The sequence below is a fragment of the Bidens hawaiensis genome, unplaced genomic scaffold (assembly GCF_021521415.1).
Source record: "Bidens hawaiensis isolate Kalapana, Puna unplaced genomic scaffold, B.hawaiensis_p1.1 tig00054130_1, whole genome shotgun sequence".
NCBI lineage: Eukaryota > Viridiplantae > Streptophyta > Magnoliopsida > Asterales > Asteraceae > Bidens > Bidens hawaiensis.
Window position 1 is genome coordinate 76121 of NW_027506288.1, and position 12061 is coordinate 88181.

Genomic DNA, 12061 nt, shown 5'->3' on the forward strand with positions numbered 1-12061 from the left:
CACAACCACCTATTTTTTTTTAATGAATTTTAGTCATGTTATTTAAAAAAAATATTTAGTAACGTTGAGTTTACCATAAAAAAATGACTTTTCTGGCTAAAATCGTTTTCTACGACGATTTCAAGTAACGGCGTTAAAATTTTGTTAGTCGCTGACCGTTGAGAATAAATACGCTAAAAGTTGGGACCATCAGTAGCCAGCTAATTAGTTGGGGCCAACAATGACTTATAGATAACAGTTATGATTAATAAAAACCGTTATAGCTATATTTTATTTATTCACAAAAATATATGATAGATACACATGACAGTTGGCACCTGGAAGCTGTAATCCAACATCTTACTCAATAGTACGTGCTAAATGCTAAAGTATCAATATTGTCGAGTCATCCCAACCTCATAATATAAAACATTAGTCCCCATCCCATTGAAGACACTGGCACAAGTGGGAATACGTCCTTGTTCAGGTAGTATACGTACTCGCATTAATTAAATCACCGATATTTCCGATATCAGTGTTTTAAGTCTTAATTATCAACTTTTAATTTTCAATGTTAGTGTTTTAAGTCTTAATCAATTCTTACTTGGCACGATTGTTGGTGCTTTGCAATTTGCAAAAGGTTAATTTGTTAATGACTTAATGGTTGGAGACTATACTGAATTATAAGTGTTAAAATGCTATACATATGAATTTTACATGATATTAAAATTACCGATATCCTACCGATATCTCACTACGATAAACGATATCTCATATATCGGTCCTTGACCGATATTCGATTTTTTCCACGTTAATTGCTTAGGGCTACTACACAGTACTACTTATAGTTAGAGATACACCAAAAGCGTGTTTTAAGGTTAATCATTGTTTGTATAATATAAAAGAAAGTACGATAATGACCAACAACCCAACAACAAACCCATATACATGTACCTAGCTATGCATCTCTTATATATATTATACATTCAACAAATAACACAAGCATTGGGATCTTCTTCTATAGAATGATTACCGTATACTGGTGGCGGCCAGTACGGATTGTAAGCCACCAAATTTCCATTCGCTTTCTTTTCCGGCTCTTTCTTTGCGGGTCCAACGCTCAATATATTAGTGTGCCATTTTTTAAGTTTCCCCACAACATTCACCGGATCAACGTCTCCAACGATCGTCAGTTTCTGGTCTTTCATTTCAATAGCCACCGAATCGATCCCTAAAAGATTTAAGATTGGTTTTCTCTAACTAAATCAAGTTATACGGAATTGAAGTGGTTTGCTTTACAACTTGGTGGACTCTTTGGAGATTCAGAAATAAGATTGTTTTTTAGCCGAACTAGGTTAGAAGTGGAAAGATTTTCGAGAATATTGTTTATTATTCTTTTTTATGGTACACTAGTAAAAATCGCAAAAGCTAGAGTTGCTTGGAATGAGTGGATTAAGAATCCTCTTTTTATTGATGTATATACTTTTTTCAGCTTCGAATAGTTTGTTTCGGAGCTCGGTTTTTTTATTCCATGACAACTTAAAAAAAAAGTTATTTGGTGTAGAATCAAAACTGGATAAAATGAACCATATATTAACCTGAAAGACCGGAAACCGCCTTTAACGCTTTCCTCTTGTCATTGTTGTCATGGATATCCACTTTAATAACCACTTTCTGCAATTAGTTAAGGATTAATAACAGTAAAATTATGAAGAAATACGGATGTAGAAGTTGATATCAATTAAGGTACAGAAAATATACCTTGCTTTCAGGCATGTTGATGGAGATGATGATGATTGGTGAAGCAGATGTGTTTGTGTGTGTGATTTATAATAAAATAAAGAAAATGTTTTGAATTCTAAGTGTGTTGTAAGAAGAGGAAATAGTGGTCTGAACATTACTTGTGGAAGAAAAGATATTAGAAAAAAATTGACTAGTATAAGGCCAAAAGAACATTCAATTGATGCCAAAGAGTTAGAAAACTCGAAGTCAAGACTTGGACCAAGTATGTAAAAGACATGAAGTGTCATGAGACCAAGTCTATCTCCTGTATTATCAAACAATGTTTGGTTTGTCCGATTCTAAAACTTGTAGTCAAGTGTTCGGTCTAGAAATATTGTTAAATTGGTTGAACCAAATCGTAAACATCTCTAGTTGAGTGTTGAAAATTATGTGACGATTATTTAGTACATACGGTATAGGTAGAAACATACCGGTTTGGAGTTGATCAAAACTATTAAGATGGTTAACTTTTTGTGGTTGGGCCTAGGGTAGTTCAAACAGCTTGTCATTAGCTTGAAGATAGCTTAAAACATTCACGCAAAATCATGTAGTTCATAAAGGAGCAAAGCCAGGCTGGTTCGGCTTCTAAACGAGTTGAGCTCGAGCCAAAGTAAGCTCGCTCAATAGCTGGCTTGCTCATAAGCTTGCTTGGTGATTCACTCATTTAACTTAAGCCCGAATTTTAATGTTTGAAAATTATAAACCAGCTTCATAAATAAACCAGGGCTACTAAACATGCATGTTATGTCGGAGACATGATAAGAAGTCCATGGGTATCAATTGATTCGTCATGTTACGCTCATTGGGGTCGCTACATACACATTAGCAACGGGAGAAAAGGTCAAAAAAACAAAATTTTAATATGATTGAAATGATATCTTAATTAAAAGTTGTGATATAAAACTTTGCCAAACTATTTGTAACTTTTTTTTATGTCTCATTTTTAATTAAATTAAAAAGAAAATACAGTCACATAAAGTTTTTGAAAAGAACAAAGGATAAAATTATAATTATTATACTTATTAAAATTTATTATTTTTAATTTATTTAAGATTCTTGGTTAATCTAATTTAAGTATTGTATATTATCCTTATTAAATACTTATAATTCTACTTTGTGGGATATCTAATCAAATTGTTTAAGGGACATAAACTGCCAAATGAGTAATGAGTAATATTATATATATCAAAAACCTTTTTTTTTTTTTTGTCAATCTTTATATTTTCACTATATTCATGAAAATCTCTTTTCTCAACCACATATATAAACTCAACCACACATATATATGCTCTCCTCGATCAACGCTTCCTTAATGTGTTGTTATCTAGTCTTCACATATCCCACTTTCTCATTTGTTCTTATCCATCGTCTCCCCATGAATCGAACTTTGATTAAGACCTAATGGACCACGATGACGGCATTTTAAATAAAACAAAAGAAAAAGAAATGCTCAAAATCGAATTTGAACCTAAGACCTGCCCTTCTTCCAAAGCTTTAATCATGCCATACATAAACACCACCACCACATCTGGTCGCCACCACCACCTTCGGTACCACCTCCGAATTGACGTTCACGAACTTACATGGCATGTGTTTAGTTCTGGTGGTTTAATATATATATATATATATATATATATATATATATATATATATATATATATATATATATATATATATATATATATGTATGTATATATATATATATATTATATAAACAAATATCTTTTTTCATATTTATTAATTTAACACTTTAACTACTTACTATGAACATTTCATAAATACATGGACTTTCTATGAACAGTTCATAAACATGTGGTTTGTTTGGAGGGCTAATCAAACTTGTATACTTATAACATCTTAATCTGGAATAACATTCGAGGACCCATATCATTGATTATTCTAGACAAAAAAATATTCATTATAGTTGACCTGTACGTACCAACCAAACACTATTATTCAACTCGGTTTTCATATTAATTTGGACGACAAAATATTATTTTCTTTAGAAAATAGGTTATAAAAAATATACCGAGTAAACTAATTTAAAAACTTGAACCTGTTATAAAAATTATTGTACGAATCCCTTAAGGTTTAAAGCTTCAAATTTAGCAATCCCGTTTACACATAGCTAGACTTATGAAATATAATATCATGTAAGTTGCAGAAAGTAAGATTGAAAAGGTTGATATTTTTTTTGCATGCATGGTATGTTCCGGTAGATAAAAGAAAAATTATGTGTTTATCTCAACATGTGGAAGAGCAAAAATGGAAAACATTTTGAAACGATATTTCATAATATAGAGTCACGTACGTTACTAGGCAGCTAGAGCAATAACAAGAAACGTAATTAATGAAGTATTTGAAACCATAACAAGACATGGCCGGGCCTAAAACATTACAATGAATCAACTCAAAAGGGGACGTATACAACACATGGTTCTCGCATAGATATAGTTTCGCAAAAATCATAGGTTTTGCATAAAACCAGAGTTTTCACATAAAAACATCATGTTCGCAAGAAGAAGAAGAAGAAACTCATAGTTTTCGCATATAACCATAGTTTTCACGTTTGTAAAAGAATCCGAGTTTAAGTGATGTTTCTGACATTGAATATTAGATCGGCGTGAGTACTATAGCATGTGAATACTTGACCGAAGCGAGAACTTTTGAATGAGCGATAACTTGTAGTTGTCGCATGGCGTTGATAGTTTCACATGTGAACCTTGTACGTATTTAGAGTGAAGTACGGTAACAGTCAAGTATAACTTAGCCGGATTATCATGTGAGTTCGATCTAGACCCCTTTTTATGTGTTCTAGGGTCCAATACGTGCATGCTAGCATTTAGAAGTAAGATGTTTCAAATGTGAACGTTGTTATAAGCTAAGTACATACAAATCTACCAATAGTCCCACACACAAACTTAGCCCTTATTGAATTTGGCAATGCCTTGTGGCTGGCTGACAATTGTACAATTGTTAGGCCGGTGTGTGCCTACCTGTAAAATTAGAAGTCGGGTAGGGTTGGACGTTTTTAACCTGGGGCATGTTTGGGATTCCTTATTTTACCTCCTTATAACTTTTCATTCAGTTAATAAGTTACAAAAGTTTAACTTACGAAACTTTTCCTCTCACAATATAAGCAACGCCAAACACCTTATTACTTTTCAAAAAGTTAATAAGTTATAAGTTGATGAAAATAAGCAATCCCAAACACCCCCTTAGTCTTACAATGATGTAAAAGGCAGTTCTTTCCTTTGACGTGACAAAATTTTATGTTTTGTACCCTTAGGTACTCAAGTATTATTATTTTAATTATGTTTGTGAATGAATGTTATGAATCTAGAACTCACTCAGATAAACTGATTTTCTGAATGCCATCAAATTGGTAATAATGATTTTGATAATGGCAAGCACAGAAGCAGGTTTGTCCGGCTGAAGACCGACATCCGAAAGTTTTGAAGTTTTATAATTTTTGTTATGTTAAAACAACTTACATTGTTCTTCTATAGATCCGTCGCCTTTGGGTTTGAACTATATGTATGATTTCTGCTAGGATTTGTGTTAATTTGAAGTTCAATTAAGAACTATCTTGCATGTGTAAACCCAACCTCTGAGACACCTTGAGTTCAGGACATTTCATAGCGAGAACAGAAGTCTGTCAAAGTGATCATATACTCCATGCCATTGATTTCTATTTCATCGAGTTAAGCACGTCAGTATATATGAATGAACTCAAGTGGTTGGCTGTGCCTTCCCAAATTGGCATTCTACATACATATATTCATTTGTAACTTCAATCACAGGTAAACAAGTTACTCTTTCTTTTCTAGAGATTAAGTTTAATTTACCATAGGCTGCGTGACCAAGTCTTACATGCCACAAATTGGTGTGGCTATAGACTCGGTTGGCAACACATTCAAGGTCTCATATTGGTGTTGACTTAGAGCATGTTTGTGATTGAGTTTGAAAAATGTTTATTGACTTATTGGTGTTTTTAAAAAGCCAATAAGTTAAAATGTGTTTGACAATCACAAATTTTTTTTTTATTTTAGCGTTTTGAAGGGATTAAAAAACAGTTTTCAAAAGCATAAAATCCTGGCTTTTTAAAATGACTTTTTGAAAAAGCCAATAAACATTTTTCAAAATCAATTCCAAACATGTTCTTAGTCTTGAATTCCTCAAACAACCAAACGTCATGTGGTCTGAACAAAACATACTTTCATGTCTTAGTTATTTGAGGGACCGAGATAATGCTCTTCATTCCGGGCACATATATTGTAGACTTTGTCAAGGGACAGTTGTCACCTCTTCGGTTTGGAAACGCCACACTCCCGATGCTCGAACTATTACCCAATTGCCTTCATGCTTCTTTGGTTTTAACAATTTATTTTTATCACCGGTTCAAATATTAATAAATTCAAATTGAACCGGAAATGCATTTATTAATTTTTGGTTATAATGTAGTTAGAGATTTTAAAATATATGAAATCATTTAAAATAATGAACATATATGATATATATATATATATATATATATATATATATATATATAACAATTCTATCACAGAAAGAATATTGAAAGAATTTTAAAAAATGAAAATTTTATAAATATGAAATCATTAAAAATAATGAACATATAATAACATTTCCATCGAATAGAATATTGAAAAAATATAAAAATGTATTGAAGAAATATTCTACAGTGTATGTCATCAAATATTTAATAGAAATAATTAAGAAGATTATGTCATCAAAAATTTTATATTAAGGGGACTATAACTGAGAAGCACATAATCGTTTTTGATGAAAATGAAGTCAGTAAAATTCAAGTTTTAATTACAGTAAGATATCCATTGAAAGCCTCCTTTAATTAAACTAAACATAAATACATCATTTTCAGAGCGAGGAGGCACGAAAGAATTTTGATTTATTTTTTTCTACAGCATTTCATAGTCCTTTTAAATTTACTTGTAAATTAGGTCTATTTTGATAACCACGAGATCTTAAAAAACAAATCTTTATCCAATTATTTGATACCCTTAGATCAAGGCCCTCTAAATATAACTTTTAGACCTTTTAATCAAGTAAAGCTACACAATATTTTTTTAATTTTCGTAAATATCCCTAAATAAGACTTGTATTTTTTTATTTAGATACACAAGGATAAGTTTATGAAGTCATTGCGTGCATCATTAAATCAAAACAAAGCTCAAAATATATTATTCAACCTTTATAAAAATACAAGTATGATTATGATACACCAATCAACCTTTATAAAAATACAAGTATGAGTATGATACACCAACAATAATCCAAAGTCAACTCCGTATACTGACTATTTCAGTGTGCCATTTCTTTATAAGTTTTCCAACCTCATTCACTGGATCAACGTCTCCAACGATCGTTAGTTTCTTGTCTATCAAGTTGATAGACAAGGACTCGATCCCTAAACGAGTTTCAGAAAAGGATTTATGTTTATTAAATCAAATTATGATGCTAAAATTTGGATGATAACTTAATATGAAGTTAAGACTTAAGAACAATGATTTTAACCTGAAAGTCCTGAAACCGCCTTTAAAGCCTTCCTTTTATCATTTTCGTCATGGATATCCACTTTAAGAATCACTTTCTGCAATTTGTTACGGGTTAATAACATTAAAATAGACAAATATGAATGAGGATTAATGATTTAAAGCTAGGAATATAAAATATTTGTTTTTCTAACAAGAAAGAAATAGAGGTTCATTTGAAACGCGTAATTTGGCTTGTTTGGTGGATTTAGCCATAGTTTGATGGTTTCCAGGGTGCACGTCGCTAAAAAAATTATGGTGATTCCGCCATCTGAGATAGCAGTTCCCCCACCCAAACTTGTCATGGGTCCATCAAACAAGCATGTGACGGGTGAGACAAGGCATGTAAATTCGGCTATCTGAGATAACAGATCCCACCTAAGCTTGTAACGTATCCTATTATGCTATCTCAGATAACAGAATCCCCAAAAACACTTCACGATCAATTTGGTCCACCATAAACCGGTTTTTTTTTTTTTTTTTTTTTTTTTGCTAAACCCGCAAAACCACAAAAAAATTCCATATGAAAAAGAGGAAGTAATGAAATTTACCTTGCTTTCAGGCATATTGATGGAGATGGTGATCGGTGTGACAAATGGTTGAAGGTTTTGAAATAAGAAAACAGGAAGGTGCGAGGAAAGAATGGGTTGACCGTTACTTGTGGAAGGGATGATATTAGAAAAAATAAGAAAATGAGTGGCCAAAAGTAGCATTCAATTTTTGCAAGTGAAATTGCGTCGTTTAATTACTTTCTACCAAGATGTTTGTACAAGTCCCGGTAAATGTTTGCATTTCATTTTCTTGTTTTCAACACTTGGTAAGTTGTAAAATGTAAACTATGGTTGTGTTGACTGTTTGAGTAATAATGGTCTGTTTTGCTGGTAAAAATAGAATTGTTGTGAAAGGGATTAGAAAAATAAATGCTAGCCATGGACCAAGTTAGTAAAGTCTATTATTAATAATAATACTATTTATTTATTTATTTAATTATTTATTTATTGTGGAACGGCATGCAAAGTCTACTAGGGGATATGAGACCAAGTCTACGTTAGGACATAGCACAACCTCTAGGATTTTATTGCTACAGTAAGCTAAACTTTTTATATGACTAAAAATAAATTAAAAAAATAAACAGATAATAATAATAATAATGTAAACACATTATTATATGTCATCAAACAAACACATACTAAATAATAATAATAATAATGTAAACAAACATGGAAAAGGACAGTAACACCCCTGAGTTAACGTTGAATTTAGACCGAGTTAACAACTTAGACGAAATTGGCAAAGGTTGGGAAAAATTAAGGGTTTAATTGCCAAAAAAAATATTTTTGGATGAAATTTGCAAATGTGACCAAACCTCAGGGAAGATTTTGGCACTTTACTCATATAATAAAGAAAGAGTGAAAAAGCATATCTACCCCTAACTTAACGATTCAATTTAACGGAGTTAGTGATTTGAATGTAATTGATAAGAATTGAGAAACGTGGATGGTCCATATGCAAAAAATAAACTTTTTGAACTAAATTCGTATTATTTGTCAAACTACAAGGATGAAAATGACACTTTTCTCTATTCAAAGTTAAGTTTCTATCAATCTTCTTTGTTCTTCTTGTTTTGTTATTGATTGAATGTCTGATTCAATGACCTCCCTAAGTCCTATACCCCTTGAAGAGTATTGAGATATGTGAGACCAATATTTAGTGCAGACATTATAAATGGAAACTAGAACTGAAAACCCATTGCAATGCAACGACATAGTGATGTGAATTCGGTCAGGATTAGTTAGGTTCGTTGTGGTAACACCGAAACTTAAAAATAAAATTAGTAAACACCGAGAATAGTATTGGCACTCTTATAACTTATGATAGAACAAAAAACGTTATTAAGAAAGTGTATTCGGTTGGTCAAACATGCTCGCTGTTGCGAGTCCTTGCGAATTTGGTCGTATCAGAGAAGTTTGTGATTGCACGTTAACTAAAGCAAAAGAAAAATACATTCGTGAATGCCCAAGTACCAAAAACTAACATAAAAAAAATGTAAATTGGAAATGGCACCAGTACTAAATCTAAAAAAATAATGTCTTCGGTTGGTAAAACTCACTCGTTGCGGCTGTAAGTCATTGCGAATCCAGTCGGCATCAGTCACGTTCATGATGTACGTAAGTAAAACTAAAAAAATATATACATTCATAAATAAATTCCGTTAAACATACACTGTTTGAACCGCATGCCAAAATTGGCCTTCCGATATACGTACTGTTGCCCATTGCGTACATACAATCATTCAACAGCACGCCCTCGTCATCATAGCACCATGTCCATGGTCCTGTTCTCAAAGGCATTTGAGAAGGTTGAGTATAAGAGACGACTAGAGAAGATGAATGTGCATAATGAGCCAGAAAAATTATATTGAGATGATATGTATTTAGTTGTGTAAAAAAATGGTAATTGGTTGAAGATTAAATAGGAAAAAAGATTTTTTTTTCATATGCCCATGGCCAGGGGTAAAAAAAAAAGGCATCGGTAAAATTTTCCATCGGGTAACCGTTTTTACCCATAAATCCAGGGCGGCGGTGTTACCGATCGTGGTGGGATGCCAAAGTGGCTTTGCTGCCCGGTGCCCCCTCTTCCCCTTATAATGTATACATGTTAAGTGGGTTGGTCAAAACTATTAAGATGATTAACGTTTTGTAGCGGAAGGTTAAAATGCCGATCAATTTTGAGGGATTGGCAGTCGTGAACTGAACAAAGTGTTTCGGGCGAAGCAATTAGGGTTGTATAAGGAATGACTAAGTCGAATCGAGCCAGCTTAAGCAGTTTAGGTTTGAATAAACAATTGAACTAGGTTCGACTTTTCTATATTTAACAAAATGAATTTTGAGCTCGTGTATATATTTTTTATATTTTAACAAAATGAAATTTAACTAATTTTTTAGTAAATAGTTCAAACAAGCTCATGTATCAACAAGCCAACACGTTAATTAAGATTAATATTAAATTTTGATTTTAATATTAATTAGTAAAAAACAAGTATTAAGTTTCATATTACAATTATAATTAAGACTTATATAACATTAGCTTATCTCTAAATGGAGTTTAAAACCTAAAGTTAACTACTTAACTTAAACAAGTCAAGCAAGCGAGCCACCAAGTGATGTTACCTTGACTTGAGCTTGATTCATTTACAAACTGAACCAAGTTGACTTATTTATAAACTATTCGGTTTTGTATAAACTTTTTTCTAACAATCTTCAAGCCACAGGCTATTTGTAAATTTTAATGCTCTAGACCCAACCTTTAAAACATTAACCGTCTTAATTCTTGACCCTTCTATATTTCCACCTATTATATGTATCCCTTTTGAGTGTAAAAAACTAAAAAAATATATATATATATCTCATATAGATGTTAGGACCATATCTTAATGTGAGTTTCAAATTTATGATTTTTTAGAACGGTGACTTTCTTGTATTTAAGCTATCGTACCTCCCCGAATTTAAAGAGTCTCGATGCCCCACTCTGGCTTTACAGTTTGGGTTGTTAGAAGAAATTTTCTTTACAAAATTAAATATTCTGGATATAATAAGCTGAAGTGAAGGGGCATTCTTTAGTAGACGCCTCTATATAAAAATGAAGAAGTGTGAGATTTTCGAAAATGATATGTTTGTCACTTTCTGTGGGTGTTTAATGTTCTTTATATTGAATGTAATAATGTATATTTGAATAAAATTAAAACAAGTTGCTTTGGTCTATTTTGACAAATATATAAACACATAATTTAGGGAGCATTTGATTTGTTGGAATTGTTAAGTTTAATTAAACTTAACAATTCCAACAAATCAAATGCTCCCTAAATTATGTGTTTATATATTTGTCAAAACTGTTTAATCCAACACGAATCCTGAACTGTCATAGTTACTTCAACTTACTTTTTTGTTGTCTAAATGTGTATTGGAAGCCGAAAAATCTGCTAGATCATCTTATTAGGAAATAAAATTTTAATTAAAAGATAATTGGAAATTTAGGACAAAGAGAGCCAACTTTAGCTCGGACTAGCTTGAGGTAAACGAGCCAACTTGGATTCACTAATTTATACTTAACGAGCAGAAATTTAAGCTAGAGTCAATTTTTTTATGATGAATTTAAAATCTATTATTTATTTTAGTATTTCCATTAAAATTAAGTATTAAGATTAATGAAAATACTAATTAATATTCAGGTGGGCTCTAGTAGGTTCATTTATCGTTTTACGTGAGTTTATTTATAAGTGAAATTGGTTTACAACTTATGAATGTTAAAATATTAACTTTTATGTTAGATGAGCCAAACGAGCGAGCTACTAAGCGAGGTTATGAGCTAGCAAACCTTGGGCTTGAGCTCGGCTCGTTTACAAACCGAACCAGCTTGGCTCCGCTCATTTATAAACAAGGTGATTTTTAATGAGCTTTGAGCCACAACCTTTTGAATGCCCTCAACCCAACCTAGGATATTAACTTAAAAGTTTTGGCAAACCCGTTCGACCAGCCTATGTTTCCCCTATCATGTATCTATATTGTCTCATAATTCTTAACACTTTAGAGGTGTTCACATTCCGATTCTAACAATTTGATGAAAATTATAGACTATCGTTTTAACCGTAGCTTTATAAAAGGACAAACCAAATTATTGGGTCGGTTGGGTAGAGTCTACTTCGTGGATTTTACATGCTTGGTCCAAGTCTT

General features: G+C 32.0%; 1 protein-coding gene across 1 annotated transcript; it reads right to left on the minus strand.

Annotated features, from left to right (window-relative positions):
• Positions 1-940: 940 nt before the first annotated feature.
• Positions 941-1848, minus strand: LOC143617379 (heavy metal-associated isoprenylated plant protein 39-like). Its single transcript, XM_077089959.1, has 3 exons — positions 1741-1848; positions 1578-1653; positions 941-1210 (listed from the first exon to the last, which is right to left on the minus strand). The coding sequence occupies exons 1-3, from the start codon at positions 1753-1755 to the stop codon at positions 966-968; spliced, it is 336 nt and encodes a 111-aa protein (XP_076946074.1). The 5' UTR covers positions 1756-1848; the 3' UTR covers positions 941-965.
• Between the last annotated feature and the right edge of the window lie 10213 nt (positions 1849-12061).